This window comes from Ceratotherium simum, chromosome 5 (genome assembly GCF_057802395.1).
Source record: "Ceratotherium simum simum isolate JZ-2026a chromosome 5, ASM5780239v1, whole genome shotgun sequence".
NCBI lineage: Eukaryota > Metazoa > Chordata > Mammalia > Perissodactyla > Rhinocerotidae > Ceratotherium > Ceratotherium simum.
Window position 1 is genome coordinate 49,450,071 of NC_141904.1, and position 24,817 is coordinate 49,474,887.

The 24,817-nt window shown below is 52.4% G+C and overlaps 2 protein-coding genes across 24 annotated transcripts in view; one reads left to right on the forward strand and one right to left on the reverse strand.

Annotated features, from left to right (window-relative positions):
• The window catches only part of DHX30 (DExH-box helicase 30), a 31,517-nt gene extending 24,474 nt beyond the window's left edge, over positions 1–7,043 (forward strand). For 8 of the 13 annotated variants that reach the window (XM_087430904.1, XM_087430909.1, XM_087430903.1 and 5 more), the window contains 14 exons: positions 459–608; positions 2,456–2,608; positions 2,916–3,752; positions 4,034–4,109; positions 4,195–4,299; positions 4,565–4,797; positions 4,985–5,191; positions 5,281–5,362; positions 5,439–5,632; positions 5,755–5,914; positions 6,031–6,188; positions 6,285–6,388; positions 6,459–6,613; positions 6,717–7,043. In XM_087430904.1, the coding sequence (XP_087287030.1) occupies positions 459–608; positions 2,456–2,608; positions 2,916–3,752; positions 4,034–4,109; positions 4,195–4,299; positions 4,565–4,797; positions 4,985–5,191; positions 5,281–5,362; positions 5,439–5,632; positions 5,755–5,914; positions 6,031–6,188; positions 6,285–6,388; positions 6,459–6,613; positions 6,717–6,970 (2,868 nt within the window). In that variant the 3' untranslated portion in view covers positions 6,971–7,043. The remainder of the gene's footprint in view (positions 1–458; positions 609–2,455; positions 2,609–2,915; positions 3,753–4,033; positions 4,110–4,194; positions 4,300–4,564; positions 4,798–4,984; positions 5,192–5,280; positions 5,363–5,438; positions 5,633–5,754; positions 5,915–6,030; positions 6,189–6,284; positions 6,389–6,458; positions 6,614–6,716) is intronic. The other 5 variants (XM_087430907.1, XM_087430911.1, XM_004419636.3 and 2 more) reach the window with 3 other exon arrangements.
• A 2,804-nt stretch (positions 7,044–9,847) lies between these two features.
• MAP4 (microtubule associated protein 4) overlaps positions 9,848–24,817 on the reverse strand; it is a 195,480-nt gene continuing 180,510 nt past the window's right edge. For 3 of the 11 annotated variants that reach the window (XM_087430895.1, XM_087430897.1, XM_087430890.1), the window contains 8 exons: positions 24,533–24,592; positions 24,119–24,411; positions 22,261–22,374; positions 20,196–20,288; positions 14,614–14,695; positions 12,676–12,788; positions 10,219–10,408; positions 9,944–10,094 (listed from right to left, as the gene is read on the reverse strand). In XM_087430895.1, coding sequence (XP_087287021.1) covers positions 10,087–10,094; positions 10,219–10,408; positions 12,676–12,788; positions 14,614–14,695; positions 20,196–20,288; positions 22,261–22,374; positions 24,119–24,411; positions 24,533–24,592 — 953 coding nt within the window. In that variant the 3' untranslated portion in view covers positions 9,944–10,086. Of the gene's footprint in view, positions 10,095–10,218; positions 10,409–12,675; positions 12,789–14,613; positions 14,696–20,195; positions 20,289–22,260; positions 22,375–24,118; positions 24,412–24,532; positions 24,593–24,817 lie in introns of all 11 variants that reach the window. The other 8 variants (XM_087430898.1, XM_087430892.1, XM_087430899.1 and 5 more) reach the window with 5 other exon arrangements.

Consider the following 24,817-nt stretch of genomic DNA (forward strand, 5'->3'; position numbering starts at 1 on the left):
GGGCAGCTGTCTTGCTGAGGTGTGACTTCATCTTTGCTGCCAGGCTGAGGGGCTTTGGTTAAGCAGAGCTTCTCTCCAAGTGCAAACCTTTTTGCTCCCCCAAGGATGTGCCTGTTTTTTAGCTCATGCTGACAGCTTCAGTCCACAGCTGCTACCACACCTGATTGCCCTGAAGGTGCTGAGAGGACAGCGGGCTAGAAGGGCGGGTAGTGGCATTGCCCACACCATCTTCTGCTGTGAAATCACAGTAGAGCAGGAGAAGCAAGCCGAGGACTGGGGAGCTGCGGCCCCATAGGAGCTTGCTTCTGCCTGTACAGTGGTGCTTCTTGTGTGGCTGATGTTTGGCACCTGCTGAGATGGGGGATAATTCCATCTCTGGGTTCCTTGGCGTTCTGAAAATGCTGCAGATGTTTTCACTCCCAGCCTTTTTATAACCATATCTCTTGCCTTCCTTGTAGAACCTCATGCAGTTCCATACTGTGGGTACCAAGACCAAGCTGTCCACCCTCACCCTGCTCTGGCCCTGTCCCATGACCTTTGTTGCCAAAGGGCGCCGTAAAGCAGAGGCTGAGAATAAGGCAGCAGCCTTGGCCTGCAAGAAACTGAAGGTGAGTCCAGGAAGGTCCCTGGTTTGCTGCATGAGATCCAGTCTTGGAGCTCGCTGCTACCTTTGGCAAATTGGTCTGCTTTTCCAGGAAATGAAATCCACCATACCAGGCCTCTGGCCTGGGCTCAAAAGTAACTGGTGTCCAAGCCTTGTTTGTCAGGCTGTGTGGCTGCTGTTTCCAGGACTTTCTCACAGTCCGTCTGGAGGTGCTTTGCCTGTGAGTTCAGCCTTTTCAGCACTGTTGCCAGAACCTGGGTGAAGCTGGGAGGAGACATGTTCATCACTGAATGGCATAAAGCTGGAGGAATTGTGCCCGTGTTGAGTGGCAGACTTGATGTCTAGAAAGATCCTGATAACTTGGGCTTTGTGGCCAAAACTAATAATATGACGTTCATCTGGGATGAAGATCGATGAAGCAGTTAACCCCAGGGCGAAGGCAATGTGGCTTACAGCTGGCAGTTTCCTCACAGAGGCTGGGGAGGTCAGCTGATCCCGGTGGTGGGAGTTAGCATTGTGCCTTGACTCCCTGAGAAGTTAGTAATCTGAACCCACATCTGTAGAGGCTTAGTTTGCAGAACGATATGAGATAGGCCCTGCTTTACTCTGAGTGGTCAGGTATCCCTTTGGTGCATGTTTGGCTCTGGGAACCACATTTTAGATACAGCTGATGGTGAGAGGTGATGAGAGCCTGGAGACTAGACCAGGGACGGGGACAGGTAAATGGCGAGATAGAAGAGGGAATGGATGTGTTACCTGGGGCTCAAGAGGGCAGAACTAGGGCTAATTGAGCGAACTTTGAGGAAGTCTGAATTTTAGCTTGATAGACACAAGCACTGATGATCAGAAGCCCCTCAGCATGGCAGAGGCCTGTCTCAGGAAAGAGCAAGCTTCCAGTTGGTCCAGCAGCAGTGTTCAGAGAGCAGCTGGCTGGCCACTTGTCAGAGAGGCTGCGGGTAAATTCTCACAGTCCTGGGAAAGGGTAGAAGCCTCTCCTGCAGCAAGGTGGCTGTGTTGGCACCCCCTGTGGTCCAAGGACTAACGAGGTCAGCCAGGAGGCCAGAAGAAGGGGAGGTTGGTCCCTGTGGGGATAGACTTCTTGAAGGAGGGAGTGTTTGATTTGGGTTTGGAGGAAGAGCAGAATCCAGACATTACAGGTGATGGGAACACAAGGCTGTAGGGAAAAATTACTGGTTTTACACACTTGCCGAGGTGTTGGAATGCCTTGTTTTGAAATGCCTTGTTTTTATCTCTGGTGAGGTGGCTTTGGGCATGTAGGGAAATAAGATACAGTGTTTCCCTTCCAGTGGCTTATTTTATCAAGTTGCAGAACTAGATTCTTAGAGGAAATTTTATGTACATTTGTGTGATGGGGTCACAGATGGAATGGGTGGTGGGGGTGGGCTTTGGTGAGGCAGCCAAGGCAGAGGGAGCCTGTGAGTTATGTTATGGGGTTGTTACAGGCCTGGCCCACTTGTCTTAGAAGTCCATGTTGGGAATTTGCGGAGCTAGATTAGGCTGTTGTGGGGGCTCCAGCTGCTCAGGGAGAGGTTTCTCAGGTGCACCACCCACCCCCTCCGGGGCAGGTGTGGAGCTGTTCTACTGTTGTACTTCAATATGTCAGGTCTTGCTTTTCTTTAATTAATTTTAACTACTTAATTTTTTTTTTTTGGTGGAGATTTACATTTTCCTTGTTCCTAATTTCTCCTTCCTGCACCATGTCAGTCAAAACCCAAAATCTCTTAGAAAAGAGGTTGCTCTGCACGACTTCTCTCTGGAGCTCCTGAGCCTGTCTGGGCCAGTTCTGGGGAAGTAGGAGCATAGACTGAGCTGTACGTGTCCTCTCTGCAGAGCCTGGGCCTGGTGGACAGGAACAACGAGCCGCTTACCCACGCCATGTATAACCTGGCCTCCTTGCGTGAGCTGGGTGAGACCCAGCGCCGGCCATGTACCATCCAGGTGCCTGAGCCCATCCTCCGCAAGATAGAGACCTTTCTGAACCATGTAAGAGAATCCCCCCACATCCCCACCCCCCACCTGCTTCCATCTTCTCCAGACTGAAAGCCTCCAACTACAACAGGCAGTCGTAACTCCCAATTTTCCCCATTGAGGATGGAGCCTGGGAGCACCCTTGCCCTGAGCAGCCCAGTCTTGCCCACAAAGGTCCCAGGGCAGTCATGGACTGAGGTCTGCCCAGTGGGTTGGCCCACAACATCTGGCCCAAGTGAATCGTGTGGAGGGGCTGCTTGTGAGTGAATGATAAGAAGGTTATTTCTCTTTCACCATTTTGCTTGCCTCTCCTGTCCTTCAGTACCCCGTGGACAGTTCATGGATCTCTCCAGAGCTCCGGCTGCAGAGTGATGACATCTTGCCCTTGGGCAAGGACTCAGGGCCCCTGAGTGACCCTATCACAGGCAAGCCCTACCTGCCCCTGTCAGAAGCAGAGGAGGTGCGTCTGAGCCAGAGCCTGTTGGAGCTGTGGCGGCGGCGAGGGCCAGTCTGGCAGGAGGCCCCCCAGCTCCCTGTGGACCCACATCGGGACACCATCCTCAATGCCATTGAGCAGCATCCGGTGGTGGTCATCTCTGGGGACACAGGCTGTGGGAAGACCACACGGATCCCTCAGCTGCTGCTGGAGCGCTATGTCACCGAGGGCCGCGGTGCCCGCTGCAATGTGATCATCACCCAGCCGCGCCGCATCTCGGCTGTGTCTGTGGCACAGCGGGTCAGCCACGAACTGGGCCCCTCCCTGCGCCGGAACGTGGGCTTCCAGGTGCGGTTGGAAAGCAAGCCCCCAGCCCGAGGCGGGGCCCTGCTCTTCTGCACTGTGGGGATCTTGCTGCGGAAGCTGCAGAGCAACCCCAGCCTGGAGGGCGTGAGCCACGTCATCGTGGACGAGGTACACGAGCGGGACGTGAACACAGACTTCCTGCTGATTCTGCTCAAGGGCCTGCAGCGGCTCAACCCGGCGCTGCGGCTGGTGCTCATGAGTGCCACAGGCGATAATGAGCGCTTCTCCCGCTACTTTGGTGGCTGCCCTGTCATCAAGGTGCCCGGCTTCATGTATCCTGTCAAGGAACACTACCTGGAGGACATCCTGGCCAAGCTAGGCAAGCACCAGTATCCCCACCGGCACCGGCACCACGAGGTGAGGTGACGCGCCCGTCCAGTCCTGCCCAGGGCTCCTGGGCCTTTTCTCCGTGGATTCCCCTCCTCCCTGTCCTTCTGGCTTGGTGGCCTAGGGCAAGTTAGCTTCCTCAAGCCTCAGTTTCTTTGATAGAAATGGGAATGATCAGGTTGGCTTGACAAGGGTGTGGTGAGGGTTGGACGTGTCGAGTACTTCGGCCTCACTGAATCTTGTTGGCCATGTCCTGTGCACGACCCTTTGCCCCGGGGCTGTGACTGTGGCCTCTCTTCCCCCCACCCCAGTCTGAGGATGAATGCGCACTTGATTTGGACCTCGTGACTGATCTGGTTCTGCACATTGATGCCCATGGGGAACCAGGTGGGTGCTTTCCCCTCTGCCCTGTGCCCACCCTGACTTCCATCTGCCAGGAGCAACCAGGTCATGCCTGCAGGGCCTTTTACAGGTGGGATCCTCTGCTTCCTGCCTGGCTGGCAGGAGATCAAAGGAGTGCAGCAACGCCTCCAGGAGGCCCTGGGCATGCACGAGAGCAAGTACCTCATCCTGCCAGGTGAGAGCATGTGTGCAAGGGTGGTGGCCCCCGAGACACCAGTCTTGTCCTCTGTCCAGGAGACTAACCCAACTGGGACTCAAGGGGCCTGGGTTTCTGACCAGGCTGCACTACTTTTTGCTGGCTCTGCAACCTTTACTGGGCATATTATTGATTTGGGCCTCATTTTCATCAAAATGGGGTCAAAATCTTTGCCCTGCCCTTATTATGGGGAGATTTTGGCAGGAGTAGTGCCCATAACCAGTGTGTTCTTGCTGCCCACCAGTGCACTCCAACATCCCCATGATGGACCAGAAGGCCATATTCCAGCAGCCTCCAGTTGGGGTGCGCAAGATTGTCTTGGCCACCAATATCGCTGAGACCTCCATCACAGTCAATGACATTGTGCACGTGGTGGACAGCGGTCTGCACAAGGAGGAACGCTATGACCTGAAGACCAAGGTGGCACCCATCTCCTGGGCCCAGCCAGCCCCCAGGGGAAGAACTCCAAGTTCCGAGGTGGCCCCCCGCCCAGATCTGCCTTGGACCTGCTGTGTGTGTCTGGAGAAGGCCACACTTGTGGGGTCTCAGTGTCCCTGTTGGGGGGGGGCTGTTGACGGGTTAAATGAGGTGAAGGCCATGTGTGGGGGAGCACTGAGGAAGGCCTGTGGCGTCTGTGTTGCTGCTCACCTCCCCCCTCCCCCAGGTGTCCTGCTTGGAGACTGTCTGGGTGTCACGAGCCAATGTGATCCAGCGCCGGGGCCGGGCGGGCCGCTGCCAGTCAGGCTTTGCCTACCACCTATTCCCACGGAGCCGGCTGGAGAAAATGGTCCCTTTCCAAGTGCCAGAGATCCTGCGCACGCCCCTTGAGAACCTGGTGTTGCAAGCCAAAATCCACATGCCCGAGAAGACGGTGCGGCAGGGGCAGGGTGGGGAAGGGCTGGCTTTGGGAACAGGCAGGCAGGACACAGGCTCATGGGCCGTGGCTTGTTTTTGCTGTAGGCAGTAGAGTTCCTCTCCAAGGCTGTGGACAGTCCAAACATTAAGGCAGTGGACGAGGCTGTGATCTTGCTCCAGGAGATCGGTGAGAGGGGCAGGGCCAGGCCGGTTGGGCTGCAGAGAGGCTCTCAAGGGCAGGACTGACAGCTGAGCTGTTGCAGGGGTTCTGGACCAGCGGGAGTACCTGACCACCCTGGGGCAGCGCCTGGCCCACATCTCCACCGACCCCCGGCTGGCCAAGGCCATAGTGCTGGCTGCCATCTTCCGTTGCCTGCATCCGCTGCTAGTGGTCGTTTCCTGCCTCACTCGGGACCCCTTCAGCAGCAGCCTGCAGAACCGGGCGGAGGTGGACAAGGTCAGACCAGTCCCTTCCCCTGGCCCTTTGGCTCTCCCTTCCAGCCCTCCTCCGCCTCCTGTCCTGATGTGGCCGCCTCTAGCCCTTGCCCTGTGACTCCAGTACCCTCCTTCTCCTCCTAGGTGAAGGCGCTGTTGAGCCATGACAGCGGCAGTGACCACCTGGCCTTTGTGCGGGCTGTGGCCGGCTGGGAGGAGGTGCTGCGCTGGCAGGACCGCAGCTCCCGGGAGAACTACCTAGAGGAAAACCTGCTCTATGCACCCAGCCTGCGCTTCATCCATGGTCAGCAGGGTCCCACTCCTGCTCTCTTAAAGCCCTTCAGCCCTCTCCCACACGCACTGGACCGGTGCATAATGAGCTTCTGTCATTCCCCAGCCTTTGTGACTTTGCCTCCCCAGGACTCGTCAAGCAGTTCTCAGAGAACATTTATGAGGCTTTCCTGGTGGGGAAGCCCTCGGACTGCACCCTGGCCTCTGCCCAGTGCAACGAGTACAGTGAAGAGGAGGAGCTAGTGAAGGGGGTGCTGATGGCAGGTCTCTACCCCAACCTCATCCAGGTGCTGCCTTGGGCAGGGGTGATGGCTGGGCCCCAGCCTCCTTTCCCATCCCCCGCTCCTTGCTCAGCCCACTCATCTTTTTCTTCATCCCTGCAGGTGAGGCAGGGCAAGGTGACCCGGCAGGGCAAGTTCAAGCCCAATAGCGTCACATACAGGACCAAATCAGGCAACATCTTGCTGCACAAGTCAACCATTAACAGGTGGGGGGAGGGGGGGGCTGTCAGGGTGGAGCAGGGTAGCTGGGATGGTCCAGAGGATGGCTTCACCCAGTCTTCTATTCCCTAGGGAGGCCACACGGCTACGGAGCCGATGGCTGACGTATTTCATGGCTGTCAAGTCCAATGGCAGTGTCTTCGTTCGGGACTCCTCCCAGGTGCACCCACTAGCTGTGCTGCTACTTACTGACGGGGACGTCCACATCCGTGGTAGGTACCTGGAGACCTCCCACCCCACTGCTCCCCAGGCTGGTCTGTCTCCTCAGGGGCCTGGCCTCACCTTGGGTCCCCACCATCTCTTCCCCTCCCCTAGATGATGGGCGCCGGGCCACCATCTCACTGAGTGACAGTGACCTGTTGAGGCTGGAGGGTGACTCACGCACCGTGCGGCTGCTGAGGGAGCTGCGCCGGGCCTTGGGCCGCATGGTGGAGCGGAGCCTGCGCAGCGAGCTGGCTGCACTGCCGCCTGTTGTGCAGCAGGAGCATGGGCAGCTGCTTGCCCTGCTGGCTGAGCTGCTGCGTGGGCCCTGTGGCAGCTTTGACTTGCGCAAGACAGCTGATGACTGAGCCCCGTGTCTGCTGGGGTTGTGTATAGAGTGCAAATGTTTATTTAAAATAAAGTTCTATTTATCCCTTGTGAGCAATGCTAACCGATGGAGGCTTCTCTTTCAGGGCCTCAGCACCCCAGGCCGTGGGCCATGGTTCTTCAAACCAAGAAGAGTGAAGGTGGAGGAGGGAGGGGCTGACGCTTATTGCTCGGGAAAGGGGCTGTGGGCCAGTCTTGAGGGAGGAAGGAGCTTAGAACTCTCCCTCCCCAAGAGCTTGAACCGCTAGTGCTGTCAACTGGCTTGACTGCTTGGGCCAGCCCAGTCTTTGTCACAGCTGCTCCTGTTGGTGCCTATGCCGTGGGTAGGCTATCAGATCTGTCACTGTCCTTGCAGGTTCGGACAGTAAGTGTTGAGCACCCTCTTCCCCAGGTCTCCCTTCCTGGGGCAGTGGTCCACAGTGTGTATTCTCTTTCAGTTGTCTGGCTGCCCCCTCCTAGCCCCAGGCACAATGGGGGAGAAGTTCCATAGGCAGCCAAGGCCCACCTGGACCTTAACCCTCAAGGGACCTGGGTTGTGTGGCAGCCCTGCTACAAGCTGGGACTTTCCCTTGGTCATATCCACAATTCACAGCTGAGGTCAAGACTGCACAGTGCATACCAGTCCCTTGATTGGTGGGCAGGGTCATGGATGCTGGAGGTAGAGACAAACCAGGCCATATATAGAAGACAGGGCCTGCACGGTGGGACATCACAAGCTTTATTTTTGAAATCATTACAACAGAATCACAGACTGATACGTGTAATGGCTAAGCCATAAGCAAATCAGGAAGTACAGAAACATCCTACCCCTGAATGGCTGTAGAGGTACACGGCACACGGGCCACTGGTCCCCACCTGTCAGGGCAGCCCTCTCAGCTTCTCTGGCTTGTGAGACCCTTCAAGGGAGCTGTGACCAGACCACCCCTCAGAACACTGACCATCCAGCCCACCTAGAGAGCTCGCCACTTGGGTCACCTCTCCCACCCCTTCCCTTGGCCAAAGGAGTGAAAAGACCCAAGGCCTGTTTGTTTGTCAATCTCAGCATCACTGTGGCCCTGGGATCAAGACAGGGAGGGCCCAGGTACGGTTAGGCCCTGCCCTGTCACCCCTACGGTGTCTCCTCATGTTGTCCCCCCCACCTCCACTTCCTTCTCCTGGCTTGATCTCGCCCCTTCCTCTTGCTGAATGCCTGAATAACACATATTATTTCTGGCATAGTCAAGCATTCTGTAGAGTCTCTGGCTCTGGGAGCACTTTCTCCACAAGATCCCTGCAATTTCTTGGTATGTGCTTGGGGAGCTGGGGATATGGTATGAAACCTCCCCAAGGAAAGTGCTACCTCAGAAATGGGGAGAAGCTGCCCCCCTTCTACATGGAGATCAAATCTGAACCTCTGTCAAGAGCCCCAACCTCAGCTCCAAGGGACACCAGGAATGGAGGGGGGTTTGGCAAGGGGCTAAGTCTGTGGCAGCCTCCTCAGGGGCAAGTCTGCACTGCAGAAAATGCTCTTTCAGAGGAGAAGCCCTTGGAGACTCTCAGGCCATTCCACTACAAACTGTAATGTTTTAATCCTTTATTAGAAACCATGCAAACTTTAATACAAAAAATACAAGTGCAATAAAAATCTTCATGTCAATACAATTCCCGGGATTTCTCATCATTGCAGCCATCCGAACACTGGGCCTAACTGGGACACCCCTCTGCAGGCTGGCCTCGCCTCACCTCTCTTCCCTCTCTTCCCTTCCTGTCTCCTTTCCAGTCAGGCTATCAGGGAAGCCTGTCTCATGCCTTTATTTTAAATTTCCAGACCTGATTCCCCACTATCCACACGAACTCTGGACATCTCAGGCTCCCCAGTAACTGAGAGCTTGAGTGTCTTAGGCCTGCAGGCCTGGAGGATTTTGACCTCCACAGCCCTTCCCTGTTTCTCCAGCCCTGACCTTGATCTGCCACCAGATCCCAGGAAATGAGACAGAGATGCCAAAACCAGCCTCTTGGTTAGAAAAGAAAAGCAGCATACACACAAAATGCCAGACCAAACAGTCCACACTCTGACCAGCCCCTAGTGTGCCCTAGATGCTCACCAGGCCACAGCCCCCTCACCTCACCTGCCCTGCCCACACCATCTCTGGGGCCTGAGCTGCCCAGGCCAAGGCAGCCCCCAATGCCTGACCTCCAAGCTTGGCTGGAGGCTTAAGGATCTCCCCTCCCTGTTTCCTTTTACACCTACTGAGGACTTTCATTTAGACATGGCTTCAACCTGCAAAACTACTCCACCAGTTTTTAGGTTATTAAAAAAAAAAAAAGATAAAACAAGAAAAAGACAAGTGTGACAGCAGCTGGGCAGGTATAGGAAGCAGGGGGGACAGGTAGCACTGGCCCCTAGCTAACTTGGGGCAGGGCAGCAAGAGGTGCCTGGCTGTGTGGTGGGCACCATTGTGGGGTCAAAGGGAGAGGCAGTGGCTTAGCGGGCTCCGGGGGACGCAGTCAGTACCCAGCCATCACATGGATATCCACTTCCACTCTTCCCTCCAGGTGGACTCAGTGAGGAGGAAGGGTATGTCAGTTTCTCTTGGGTTTGGTCCAAAAAACCCAAACAAGAGATTGAAATCAGGTTCCCCCCACTCCCAGCTCCCACAAGATCTCAAGTTAGCCTCCCTCACCCCATTCCCCTCCCATCTTCTCCATGGAGCAGTGGCGCGATGATGGGACAGGAGCAAAGCAAGGAGCTGGGCCCGGGCCAGGAGTGGAAGGAGGTGGGGGGGGGGGGGGGGCGGGACTGCTGCTGCCCTGGGGAAGTGGAGCAGGAGGGGGTAAAGGGGCCTAGAAGGCTACCCAGCATCGAGGCGGTCATGGGTCTAGAGGGCAGCCTGGGAGAGGGAGCCAAGGGCCCGGGTGCCTGAACCAGGGCCACCAGGGAAGTGGGGGGGGCGGGAGACAATGTCGGCCCCGTGGTCAGTGCGGGCCCTGGCGTTTGCCCGGAACGTCAGCCTGTAGGTCTCAATCTGCAGTGACACGGGAGGAGGGAAGGGAGAGGGTAACGAGGGAGACAAAAAGGGGAACAAAGGGGATGGAAGACGAGACCAGAATGTCATCATTAGATGCCTGGAAAATAAAAGATTGCTTCGTTAAAATTTAGGCCATGCTCTAGTAAAAAAACAAAGGAGTTTCAATTTGCAGCCAGTGGCAGGGACCCTGGCTGGCCCTTAGGCCAAGCCCAGCCACTTACTTGTCTCCTGGATCTGGCTGTCCAAGGTCTGGGCCTCCCTTTGGTCACCACCCCCTGACAGGGTGGTGTGGCCACTGAGGCCACTGGCTGAAGTGGGGGCGCCTGCTTCGGGCGCTGCCTCAGGGATGGCCGGCTCCTCCCCAGCAGGGGGGTCCGGACACGGAGGGGCCTCGCTGCCACCGCCCTCAGTCTACAATGAAACAGTGAGGGAGACAGTGCAAGGGTCAGTCGGGGAGGGAATGGGATGGGGTGATGGTGGCGGGTTTTACACTCAGCCCCCACTCCCACCACCCTGTCCCCATTGGATTAAGGTGCAGTTGTCTGGAATCCAGACCAGGCACTCCCCATCCCTACCCCCACTCGTGAGACTGACTCCTGGCTTGGACGGCCTGGTGCAAAGCAAGAACACAGGCTCTGAAGCAGGAGGATACAGCCCCAGGCCCAGCAGGGCAGCCTGACTAGTGACACACTCTGGAGGACTCTTCTGTGAAACGCAAGGCTTCCTGAAGCCTCTCTGAGGTGAGAGGTGCCAGGCTTCTCAACAAGACTGAAACCAAATAAAAATAGCTATGATAGCAGATCATTAGCAACAAGCCTGAGGAACAATCTCAAGACGGTGGGTCTGGATTTGGTTGGGAAGGAGGGGTGCCACAGACCAGTTAGGGAGCTCCGAAGCTTGAAGTCACTTCCTGAGGGGTACAGCCTGTCACCTCTGACCCAGTGAATCCCAGAGCACCTCACAGACAGAGTGTGCTCAGAGAGGTTTGTCAGTAACTCCCAAGGCAGCCCTGCCTGTTCATCTATCTGTTCATGCACCCCAGACACTAAGGCCTCTTCTGTGCTGAGCACCCTTCCAGGGCCTGGGGGCACAAAGGAGGGAGGAAGAAGGTGTCCAAGGAGGTGTGACCCAGGGAGACTTCGGGGGTCTGGAGGGCTTCACGAGAGGAGAAGGACCTGTGGGGGACAGTGAACATCCTGGAAAGCAAAAGAGAGGGAAGGCCAGTGGGAGGCCACGGGTGAGCTGGAATGCCTGTGCCCTGGAGTGCCCGAAAGGTGGAATGGGAAGATTCCACACGGTTTTCAGTCATAAAAGTGAAAGAAACAGGCCTCTGTATTAGAAAAATAATTCCAGAAATAATAAAGAAAGGGAGATAATGTAAATAAAGAAAAGAACACAAGACTTGGGGTCAGAAAGGCCCAGCTGAGCCCTAGTCTACACACACTTGCCACATGGCCTTTGGACAAGGAACTACACCAGAGTTAGCGCCCCAGGAGACAGATTCAAGAGTGTTCCTCACAAGATGTGGGGGCACAAACTGAGAGTCTGTGATACAGCCAGGATGCCAAAATGTTCACAGAAGCCAGTCAGAGTTTGGATCAGTCAGAGCACTGAGGGAGGACAGGACAAAGGATGGGCCAGGACGGCCCAGTGCTGGGCAATCAGATGTCGGAGGGAAGGGCCACAGCAGCGGTTCCTGCCCCTCTCCCTCGCTCACCTTTCCCTGAGCAGCTGCAGCTATCCTCATGCTCAGAAGATGCTTCCCCCATAAGTCCCCCTACCCGCCAACAAGATGGAACAAAGAACAGACAGCATCTTGGCACACAAAGGGTCTCACAGTACTGTGGAAGGACGGAGGAGGGAAGAAGAGAGGGAGGGAAGGGAGAGGCCCAGCCAGACCTGAGGATGGGAAGCCTTGCCACTCAAGTGCTCTCTCAGAGCCCCGGGCTGGGGTAGCCCCGGGCAGTCCCTCCAGAGGCAAGTGGACGCCAAGCCTGCTGTCACTGGCAGTTGAAAATGTGCTATCCTGCTCCCAGGCCTGGAATGGAGCCTGACATGGAGCGTGTACCCACACTCCCCTCTTTCTTTTTTTTTTTTTTTTTTTTTTAAGATTTTATTTATTTTATTTTTTCCCCCCAAAGCCCCAGTAGATAGTTGTATGTCATAGCTGTACATCCTTCTAGTTGCTGTATGTGGGACTCGGCCTCAGGATGGACGGAGAAGTGGTCCCTCGATGCGCACCCGGGATCCGAACCCGGGCCACCAGCATTGCAGCGCGCCACTTAACCACCAAGCCACAGGGCCGGCCCTCCCCTCTTTCTTGAGGTAGCTGGGGGGAACTGTACTGTGCAGGCCACCCCCTGTGGTAAACTGTGCCTCAGCCCACAGTCCCTCTGAAAATGGCGGAGATGGGCTCAGAAAGTAAGGAAGGTCATGGATCTCCAGAGAAGGTTCTGTCTCCAGGTGGACAGGCAAGAGGTGGCTGGGTGGGGGCCTCTTCAATTTACCTGCCTGCTCAGGACTGATGATAGACAATGGGAAAACAGCAATGGTGTGGGTGAAACATGACGTCTGGAAAGACTGAGCGGCGGTAACAGGCACCCACCTACTGGGACCCAGACTCCAGCCACATAACCCCACCTGTCCCCAGCTGTGTCCCCCGGTGACCCACTCACTACCTTCACGGCACCTCCCGCAGGCAGGTGGCCCATGTTATCAAGGGATCCCACCTTCGCCTGGGCCTTCTCCTTGAAGTTCAATTTCTGACTTTCAATCTTGACATCTCCTCCACCTAAAACCAAAAAAGAACCGGTCACTAAGGGTGGCAGAGAAACACCCCTGCAGGCAAAGCCAGGAGGCTGGAACAGGAGTTCTAGCTTGGCCAAGGACTGGCTATGTGCCCAATACAGAAATGGGGAAAATAAGACCTGCTCCTGGTGGCTCTGAGGACAAAGAAGAATAGTGAACATGCTTGTCAAAAAAGGGCTACTCTTCTCAAAGTCAGGCTGATAATCTCTCCAGCCAGAAGGTGGGAATACCATAGAGAAAAATCACCCTTACCACCCTCCCAGCTCACAGCCCATGCAACTGCTGATTGGACTTGGGCAGGCCTGGGCGAGCCTCGAGGGAGAGCCTCTAAAGGTGCCAAGATGCACGTCTGCCTGAAGTTCTCTTGGCAGTGTGACAACTCCCACTAACTGCCTGGAGGTGCCATGTGCCCCAGCCTCCCTTCAGTCTCATGAACACCCTGTCCATCAGGGTCAGGATCCTTGTTTTACAGCTGCTAGAACTGACGCTGCAAGAGAAGTGACTTGCCCGAAGTCACCACCAAGCTAGCAATCAACCGAGACAAGATGGAAATGTGATCTGAGACATTTACCCGAATCACCCTGTAGTGAAAAGAAGGAAGGCAGGAGGTGGAAGCGGCCCTGCACTGTGAGCTGAGAAAGGGCAGACTTGGACCGGGCCAGCCACGCAATCACACCCTCGGGCAGGGGTGCGGAGGGAAGGCAGCTTGTACACAGGGCGAGGTTCAGAGCTCGCAGGCAAGAGTGTGGCCCTGGGATCAAGGGCCCCATGGCTTTCCCCGGCCACCAGCCCCTCACGAGGCGCTTGGCTTCCCTGTGAGCCCTTCTCTCACTCTTTCATCTCCTCTCAGCTTACAATACAAACCTCAACACCCAGCTTCCTGCCAAATTCTCCAGATGTCCTACAAACTGGAGTTCTAGCCCCCTGGCAGAAACTGGACCTCAAGTCACTGGGTCTCACTAGGGAGGCAGGCATCTCACAAGAGTGGATTTTCCAGATAAAAGGAGAAAAATGAAGGTTAGTTAAGGGCTAAACTGTTTTGATCCTTTTAAATAGAACACATTCTGAAACGGATGACACTTTTTGCTGAGAGACAAGGGAGTCTTCTTTGCCTTCACCTTAACTGGCCCCTCGTGACTGCGACACCAGTCGGCCTGCTGTTGCAGCGATACTTCCCTACTCCCAAATCTGCTCCAGACCAGGGAACCGGGACACATGAGGCTGTTAGGGTGAATGCTGAGGCAAGAGTGCAGGCTCTGCCCAGAGGCCTCTGCGGGGGCACCAGGCCAACTGCGCTGTGGAAGTCAACCCTGCATCGCTGCAGCTGCAAGACCCATGTCTGCGGGCTGAGGTGACATTACTGAAGGACTCACTGTCTCCTGCCAGAGCTTGTGGTTGATGCTTCACTGCTCGGAAATATCCTTTGTCCTTGAATCTGACAGGTGAGTCCCGGCCACTGTTCTCTAGAGCTCCTTCAGCATTAGCCCCAGGAATGCTCACTGGGAGGCCCCGCCAGGTTCTCAGCCCGCAGCACACCACCCTCTAGGCCCAGGCCAACAGGTCCTCAAGATGATGTTGGTGCACATGGCAGTCTTTACAAACTCTTCCTCCTCCAACTAAGCGATTAGCTCCCCAATGCCCCCTCCCTGACAGGGACTGAGGACTGCATTGTTTCCACCGCTGTGTCCTGGGTGGGGGTGGCTCCATGAATCTTTATGGAATGACAAAGGCATAAGGGATGAAACCCAGCCAGCCCATGGCAGGACCCCCCGCCCCAGGTGCCCCAGGACAAGGGAGGCACCACTCACCAGGCTTGTGCTTGATGTTAGCCTTGGACCCACACTTGGAGGAGACCCTAGAGATGTCCACCTTCTTATTCTGAATCTGAACCTGAGGAGAAAAACACGCAAAAAATTACTGCCTCAGAGAGAGGGGGTATTGTCAGGGCCAAACCTATGTTCCCTTTATGATCCTCTTCTCCATGTTTTTTCTCTCCCTCTGTAAGTCCCTGTCTCAGTCTACTCAAGGTGAGGGTCGCCTCCCAAAGTGCTTACAAGGGCCCTTGACCCATCCTGGCCCTGCTTGTAGCTTCCGACCCCACTTCCAGCTAGACCAAACCAATGTTTCCACACATGTCCAGGTCTTTCCATCCTGACCCTATCCGTGCTTCTACCAGACAGCTCTTCTTTCTTCTTTCTGGAACCAAATGTCTTGAAATGTCCCTTTTGTTCCACCTCAAATCTTACCCATCAACTCCTAGCACAGAGATAATCTGGAACAACATTTTGGCTTATTTCCTTCCAGTTCTTTTCAATGCATTTTTCTCTCATGGCTGACAGCACAGACATACATATATCTAGATCTACACCTATCTATTTTTATATATGACTCTATTTCTGCCTAATTCATGCTACAAGCATTTTCCCATAAAAGTTGGGAAATGCAAAGAAAGTATCCTATAAAATGTATCCTATAAAATGCAATATAAACTTAACTATATTTCTGATATTGAACATTTAGGGTTTTTTCAGATTTTTCACTAATATCACCATGGCAGCAACGAATATCTTTATGGATAGAAGTGTTGGCAACTCTGATGACGCCTCAAGCAAGACGCCCAGAACTTACTCTGTCAAAGGTTCAGATTGTTTTAAGGTTCTTGAAGCATGACGCCTAACTGCTTTCCAGAAATGCAACAACAATCGACACCTCCACCACAGAGTTTATGTGTTTCTGTCTAGCCATATCCTCCCAGCATTAGGTATTCTCATTAAAAACAAACAAAAAAACTTTGCTAATTTATGGGTGAAAAATGCTTCCCTTCGGTTGCTTTCTGTATTATTAAGGTCACTAACCCTTTGTATGATGTGCCACCTCACTCTCCCATGTAGCACTCTCCCCTTTCCACCAGCCAATGGAGCACTGCCTGCCTGGCACAGCTGTATGTGTTCACAGGCCTCACTCCAGCAGCCTGAAGCTCTACATCTGCAGGGACTGAGCACGATCTGCGTTTTTGCTTTGCTCCCTACAGGCTCCACAGGACCTTTCACTAAGTTGACATTCTGTCTGTGTTTGGTGAGTAATCAAAAGGACGAACGGCCTTGCAAGATTATTTATCCAAAATGAATCACGGTACAGATATGCCTTGTGGTTGGGGACTGGTTTGGGTGTCCTCTATACTTGGTCCTGCTTTTAATATGGCCAATAGACTTTCATCAATGTCTGTCCTGCAGGAGCCCTGGCAAAACATCTTGGTATGAGGGACTGATGGCATGTCTTTAAATTAGGAAAGGACACCTACAGACAGGAGATCCTGCTGGGTTCTTGGATGGGGATTCCAGGGTTCCTGCGAGCGGTCTAGCTGTTCCCTGATACTGTGGAAGAGCCTGGCTTTCCACCACAATCAACCCCTCCATGCAGGTGTCACACTCTTCTGGTGGGGTTTCATCACAACGCCATTAAATGGCTACCTTCTTAAGACCCTGTCTTCCTTTCTTCAGGGTCAGGAAATATGGTCTCCACCACATTCCATAATCGTCAGCTTCCCTGAGCCATCCTCATTCTTGCTTCTAGAACTCTGCTCATGCTGTTCCCTAGTCTAGCAAGCTCACTGCAGTCTTCTCCCTATCCTTCAAAAGCCTAGCTCGAATGCTGCATTCTCCAAAGCCTTCCTTGGCTCCAGCTTCACTCCATCTCTTCTTCACATCATCTCTTGAAGGAACACAGTATCAGCTGGACACTAATCGTTTCACGTGTTCAGTAATCATTTACAGAGTACCTATCACCATCAAAACAACAGCCTCCACTTCATCTCATCTTCCCAACAATGCTGCAATCCTAAACAGGAATATAGGAAAGTGTACTTTTCCCAGCCAAAGATTTGGCAGCTGCTTAAACCAAGCCACCATGTGTTCTGCAGCAATGGTGGCAAGCCCATCTTGTGCCATCCCTGAGACCACCTGTGAGGAGTTAACAGAGGTCACTCGCCAAGGCCAGGCCTCCCACCAAGGTGTGGAGCCCACACATTTCTTGACAGTGTTTTGCACCTGAAGCCTCTACTTCTTTACCTCTTGCCTAGTCCTCAACTAAAGAATAGTTTATGAGGTTTTGCTTTACAGATGCATTCCAGCCAGTAAATGAAGAAGGAATGGTAGAATTTGAGTCTCACCACAGTGCACCCCTACTGAACTCACGGGTCTAGGTATACGGCGGCATCAACAGCTGCCAGCATCACAAGGAGAGAGAAGGCCAGAGGAGTGAGACACGATGTGTCTCCTGACAGAAACACCACCACTACCTGAAAGTCTTGCAAAAATGTGGGGGAAAAAATCAAACCTGAATCAATTTAAATAAAACGGAGAGACAAAGGACTATGTTAAATAAAACCATGCAGATGTAATCAGCAGAATCCAGATTCTAGGACAAACCACTTGGTTTACTCATGAAAAACATTACTATCAAAAAACAGTTGGACACGGAACTTGTACAGTAAAAGAAGCTAAGATTTTAAGAGACAAGAGACACATCAACCAATCACAATTTATGGACCTTACTTGTATCCTGATTCAAATAAGTAAACCTGTTTTAACATATTTGCAGGATTCTTTATATACATACACACGTATATTAAAGAGTTCTTATCTTTCAAAGTTATATACTGGGATATTTGCACATGAATGACATATCTAGGACTGGCTTCAAAATAATTAGGGTGGGCCTATATAGATAAGATTGGTTATAAAGGTAAATGAAGCTGGGTAAAGGTTACATCTAGTTCATTTTACTATTTTTTCTACTGTTTTATATGTTTGAAAATTTCTAAAATTAAATATTTTAAAAGCTTAATTGTGTCCCACTCACTTAACAAGGCCCAATACCTCTGAGACACAGCTCTGCCTCCTTAGGCTGATATGTAGAGGATCCACAATCTGCTTCCAAACGATCCCCCTCTTCTTTCCTCCCCTGACCACTTGCCTTCAAGCAATGCTCTGTCTTTGAGGAGCTATGTGCTGCTTCTCCAGCCTATGGCGTGTGTTTCTCATGCTTCGAGGACTAGCCCAAATGTCCCCTCCTCAGTGAAGCCTGACAGCCAGCAGAAGCCACACCCCTCTCTGTGGGCCTCTTGGAACACAATCGACCCTGGCATCCACTGTACCTCGCTCTAGTTGTGTTTATGTAATCTGCCCCACTGGTCTGTGACGACTCGAAGGCCTACTGCAGATATCAATATATGCTATTGAAATGACACTGCCAATAGGTCTCAGAACCATCACACATACATATCCCCTGAGAGGGTGAAATGGAATTAAAACTGCCACAAAATGTTAAATTGGGACCAGCCAAGGAAGCACCTGCTATGCTCCCTTCCCTGAAGTCTTCCTGGCTCTCCACAAGGGGGATGTCTATGTGTACATGGGGGTGTTTTTTGAGCACTAACTGAGATCCTGCTCCAAGCCTCTCATCCCAGCAGTAACTCCATAATGTCTATATTGGGGGGGTGTGGGGGGGTAGGAGACGGGGGTTTAGACATGTAATGCTGCTCTATCTGTACAGCGGGCCCACTCTTTCTAAACTGCTTGTTTATTTGCAGTGGCTTTATGGCGGGACTGATGGAAGGAACTATAGTGCCTCAGTCCAGGCTGTTTACCCTCATCTTCCCATCTGGAAACACTGCTCATGGGTGGTTTCCTAATGCTCTGCTGTTTAAGGAAGCCTCCAAAAATTAAAATGTTTTAAAAAAGTACACTCCCCCACAAAAAAATCTTGTTTGAAGTCATGTGTAGGCAGTGTAGGAAGACCACAGTAGGTGACAGATAATTGACAACTATTTTCAGAGCTCTTACCAACACCACACAACATATATAAATGCATTTCTGCCTCTCTCTCACACACACACAAGCAACCCAATTCCCTCAGAATCCCTGTTCACCTTCTGTTTTCATCCAGGCAAAAAGCCTGAAAGGAAATGCTAGGGCCAGTGCCTACCTTGGCCCCTCATAGGCTGGATCTTTATCACCTTAACCAGATACTGCCTTTAAAAGCTTTCCCCACTTCAGCTGATCCCACACCAGATTAACAAATGTCTGGCCAACTACCAAGCTGGCCAAACACAGTCCACCTGAGTGCAAAGGATACAGTTTCTGCCCGTGCCAGGTAGGGCCACCGGTGGGAAGATGACTGGGAAGGAGGTACAGTGAGGGGAAGCTGTGTGGGGCAAGAAAGGGATGCTCTATGGTTGTACTTCTCACAGTGGAACTGCTGGTGGGTGGGGGGGTGTGTTTGTAGGCCTTGGGCAGGATGGCATGACCAACGGGGCAGGGGGTACAGAGCCCAAAAATGAAAAGGGTAAGTAGAACAGGACTTAGTCCAGTTCAGGATAGTAAGGAGAAGGAACCCAATAAACCCAAGAGAGACCAAGACAGGACTGGCTCTCTCACTCTGGGGGTGGGAGAGAAGCAGGTGGAGAAGCAGTGAAGGGCACAGGCTGCATGTGGACAGCTCTGTAACGCCCCTGGCACACACTGCAGAGTCCTGCTTGCCTGAGCACTGTCACAGGAACACGTGGAAAATACAGAGGGTGTTCTTTACATGCTAAATGACAACGATACTTTGCCTTGTCTCTCCCTAGGCCAGGACCTCCCTGCGAGCTGGAGTCACTTGTGTCCCCAACACAGATCTTAGGGCCGGCACAGAATAGCATGATAAAAAAGATGTTTGGATGGAAGAGGGAAGGGAACAAAAAGAAAAGGAAGGAAAAGGGAATAGGAGGAAAGGATTAGAAAAGGGAAAAAGTGGAAGAAAGAGAGCAGAAAGGAAAAAGGGAGAAGGTAGGGAGAGAAGAAGAGAAAGAACAGAAGAGGGAAAGAAGATAGCAGAGTAATAAAGACAAAGGGCAAGGCAGAGGAGGGGTAGGAGGAAGTGTTTATTAATTCCCTGTTTATTAATTCTACAGTAACAAGGATTCGAAGATGGGCTTGAGAGAAATCCAGACACCTGTCTCAGAGTCAGGACCACCGCCATACTAAGTGGGAGTGCAAACACAGGTGTGTGTCCCCAGGAGCAGACTCGAGACAGATGACAGGCCTGCTACTGACCGCTGCCCTCAGACCAAGTCTCTGACACAGCTGGAGGAAAACCTAAGGCCTCTCATCCACAAGGGTGAAAAGATGCCAAGTGCGTGTCCCTGGGCTGTTGTTTAGGGGCTCGCCAGAAACACTCAGTCTAAACACATTTAAGCATCAAGGTTTCCCCTCACTTCACTAGCCTGCTTATGAAGAAAGCCCTAGGCCAGTGCGCCACGGTCCTGTCAGCATGGGCAGGTGGCCCTCTCCCCAGTGTGCCCACAGTGGGCTACGCCTCAAGGCGCCAGCCATCCAGAGCTCATACTTACATTACCACCTCCAGGGACATGCTTAATATTGTCCTTGGAACCACACTTGGACTGAATATGGCTGTAGCTCACTTTTTTGGAGACTATCTGGACCTGGATTGTTAGAGAACAGAAAAAACAACACAAAGGGAGAGGGCTGGTTAGAACCGACACAGAGCAGGCAGTGAGTCCACACATGATCACAGTGACCAACAAAGAGTGTTGTTAAAACTCCGCCCCCACCTTCAGCAGAACAGCTGTGGGAAAGCACAGGGGAAGGAGTTTGAAGGAGCAGGAAAGGGAGTGAAAACATCAACAAACAACACAAGGACAGAAGCAGATGTTGCAAAAGTGCTACATGGTCGTCATCACTGCTCTTTGGGGGCTAGGCTGTGGTTCACAAGGCCTAGACAGCAGCAGGTCCTGGATGCCCACCCAGGCATGGCTCTGCCCCCTGCCTGCTCTCTCCCCAAGAGCTGGGGCACAGTGTCCCGTGGCTCCTTTCTGCAGGGGTCCTGCACATTCAGATTGGTCCTCATTGAAGGATGGTACTTCCCTTAAACGTGGGGCCTGGAACTGCTACAGTCAGACCCACTCTGGGAGGCAAAGGCTGCCTGGAGAAGCACTGGGCAGCTGGCTGGTAGGGGACAGATCTGATACTAACAGGAAGAAGGGACACTGCTCACCTATAAATGCAAACAGACCAGAGGCCACTGGACTTGCTATGCAAAATCTTGGACACCAGAGGGAGCACAGGCCGCAGGCTCAGCAGCTTCCACACTTCCACAGGTAGCCCATTTGTCTCAGGGCTTGAGGAAGCATGGTACAATTGAGGTTTAGGTCTAAACTTCAACTCAAGGGTAAAACACCTTCTTCAATACTCCAGATGTCCAATCCTGTGCCTCATGAGTTTCATGTGCAAAGGGAACAGGCTCTATGTAGGACTGCAATGACGCACAATCCGGGGGGGCATAGCACACTGTGCTGTACATGAATGGCTCCCCTTGGAATGGAGCCACACAAAGGCCCAGGCTCTAAGGGCGGGAACAAAGAATTCTTTTTGAGCCTTCTCAAGAAGAAACAGTTGCCAACTTCCTTCCTTCCTTTACTTCAGAGCCTTTTGCAAATGAGGAGCACCCAAACTGCAGGGTCCTCCACAGAGTAATCCATCCTGAGATACTTTAACCCAAACACTTCACCATTTTTTGCCTTCTTTACAACTTCGATGATGAATAACTGTTTAGCAAACCCCCTCCTAATGAACCCTGGTCTGAACCAGAGACCCACAGGACCTCTAGAAATCACCCAGAAGCCATGATGCAGCCTTCTTCACCCTGCCAACTGTACAAATTCCTTGGGCTAAGACCTCCTGTTCTGGTCCCTAAGGGCTAGAGCTTAGGCTTCTCTGGCAGCCCTTGTCAGAGAGACTACCTAACTGCCACAGCTAAGGGAAGAAGGTTCCCACAGCAAGCAGGAGGGGCCTGGTTCGAGGGTACGGAGGCAAGGAGCAAGAACCTCGAGTTTCAGTTACCTCTGCCCTCCAGGTGATGCTGTGATCCCTATGCTGAGTGGGTTTCCATTGGGAATGAGCACCCTAACTTTCAGTTAAGAGGTGACTTGGGGAACCAGGACAAATGAAGCTAGCTCCATACCCAGCAGTGTTATGAGAGGGGCCTTCTAGTTCAACTTAAAGCACAGGGCTCCAGAGTTCCAGGTGCAGGAAGGTTACCAAGGCCATGTCTTACTGAGGAAGAACCTGGGTGCTTTGTGTGTTTCTGCACATAATGGGTAGGTTTCAGATCAAGGTCAGTATAAAGGAAGTCACTGAACGTTTTTGGATCCACTTTATCCAGCTGAACAAATATTCCCCAAAGGGCTACTGGGCTCCCAACTCTGTTAACTTTCAGGGTTGTTAAAAAAAATTTTGTATTGGCTGAGTCATCAAACACAGAGGAGGGAACACGGGGAGAAGTAGAAACTAGTTAAGGACAGGAAAAAAGTGCAATAGAAGGGAAAGTGACTCAGGCTGGAAGAAACAATTTATCATCTTTTACCTTCAAGAGGTAATAGTCTAAATAAAACTCACTTTCCCGGCAGGCGGTTTCTGTGCACTCGCAATTGGGCCGGCTGTTTTAGTGACTGCATTAGGTTCAGGCTTTCGAGCTGTAGCAACTGCCTCTGTCTTTTTCTCTACTTTGGCCTGGATGGAGATAAAGGGAGGGCAAATTTCAAACCAAGAGGATAAGAGCCCAAATGCCAAGAAGGAAGAAGTCTGTAGGGGACTCGAATCCAGGCCAGGCCACCAGGCAGAAGCAGGTCATCCTTGCTCCTAGGAAAAACCACCCATTTCCCAGGGTAGACCAAGCCAGAGGGAGGAGCTGCAGACCAAAGTCTTGAGACATGAGGAAGAGAACAAGACACCATTCACGGAAAAAAGGTAGGAAGAAGGGCAAAATTCACGATTCTCTTCCGAGTGTGTGTTCGGGTTATCAGTTTTCAAATTACAATGCCCTCCCACTCAAATGTTCTGATATGCCCCAAGCAAGCTGCCATGGTCACAGGGAGCCACTACTGATGATGGCAAGTGTCACACCCTTCAGTATGTTGAAACAGAAAATAATTTAACCACCAGACTGAGTTACTCAACTCTCCTGCAACTTTTGCATGTTGAAAGCATAAGAGCACAGAAAGGGGGAAATGGGCCATCAGTACCACAGCCCCAGAGGTCTGGCTGGGTACGCCTGAGCCAAAATCTCTTAGCAAAAGCAACTTTTAGGCCCTTATCCCAGACTAATCCCAGTTTGCCATCCGTGTTTTCCAACAGTACCAGGATTCTGCCTCATTTTGGACTCTCTTTAATTTTTTAACAGCTCTGGATTGAAGCAATTTAAGTACCTTATCCTGAGTCGCAGGTGGTGGTGGCGGTGGTTTAAGTGCTAGAGAATGACTATACTAAGTGCTAGAAATGAGAAGGTTACTGCTCCAGGGCCGGCCCGGTGGCTTAGTGCTTAAGTGCGCACACTCCGCTACTGGCGGCCCGGGTTCAGATCCCGGGCGCACACCGACACACCGCTTCTCTGGCCATGCTGAGGCCGCATCCCACATACAGCAACTAGAAGAATGTGCATCCATGACATACAACTATCTGCTGGGGCTTTGGGGAGAAAATAAATAAATAAAATAAAATAAAAAAAAAAAAAAAAGAAAGAAGGTTACTGCTCCAGGGACTTGAACTTGGACTTCTGCCATCGCCTTTTTCACATATGAAGTCCCCATAGTTGCTAACAGTTAACAAATAATTCCAGGATAGATGCAACCAGAAAATCCTTAAAGGGAAACACTGTGGCCTGCCATGTCTTTCTCTATCACTACACTCTATGTCAGTCCTTTTGTTTAGAAAAGCTGGACTTGCTAAACAAACTTGCTTGCAGCTCACCACAGCAAGTTATCCGGGCCACAAGAGGACACTCTGGTCCTCTTTCAGACGAATCTCCACCCAAGTCATAGCTTGGAGAAGGAAAAGGCATTCTGCCTTCTGCTTATCCTGACACTTACAGTGCAGGGTTAAGAAACGTGTAAAACCAGGTTCAGGTTCAGTGTCTCTCACCTTCGCAGTCTCAGAGGTTCCCCTGTTTGTTTTGTAAAGCAGAAGAACCCTTTTGTCTCCAAACAACACTGTATGTATAGACTCCACAACACAGAACACGAGTCCCTCTGATTGAGATGGGAAGAGAAAGCCCAGAGCTCAGCCCACCCTTGCCTGCTGCTGGGACGTGGAGCCCAGGATGGAATTCCCTGACACTGAATCCAATGCTCTGACTGCCCTTCTGCTTCGGTGGGTCCCTTGGGTTGACGTGGGGACATGCCTGGAGAACAGTGGTTGGATGTGGCAAGGGAAGAAGCAGGGGCCAGCATGCCAAGGAACCCAAGCTCCCTGGACCCACCCGGCCTCCTCCAGGCTGATGCTTGATGTTTTCCGTGGAGCCAACCTTGGAGCGCACATTCTTCAGATCAGGGGCAGAAGCATTGGTAGCCAGGCGGCTCAGCCTGGGGGCAGAGGAGCTGGGCTTGGCTGACGTAGGCTTCTTGTCCAAGGAAGGAGTCCCGGAGGGCCGGGATGGCGCAGGTGTGAGCTTGACTCGACTGGTAGCCACTCCTGCTGGGGGTGCTGCCCCAGGGACAGTGGTGCTTTTCTTCACAGAACTGGTGGAGGTGCTCTTTGAGCGACTCAAGTCAGCTGCAAAGGTAGGAGTGAGAGATAACAAGGTTCAGGAGGAGAGAGCAAAAGGGAGCCTTAAAGCCACAGAAGACGTAGGGGTTTAAATTAGGGTTCTGCAAAGTGGAGGACGGGGTATTACCTGGTGCAGACTTTGCAGCCATCTTCTTGATGTCTGCAGGTTTTCCCTCAGTCTTGATGGCTGCACAAACATACGCTTTTTAACATAACGTTTAACAAACTGACCTACTGAATGGCTCATCCAATACTGAGATTCATTCATTCATTCAACAATTACTGAATGTCCGTTTTGAGCCAGAGGCTGTGCTAGTCTCTGGGAATAGAGTAGTCAGCCAGCCATGTAAAGACCATGCCCTGTGGAACATATAAGGCCAGGCACTGCATCTGATTCTTTTCTACATCTTGA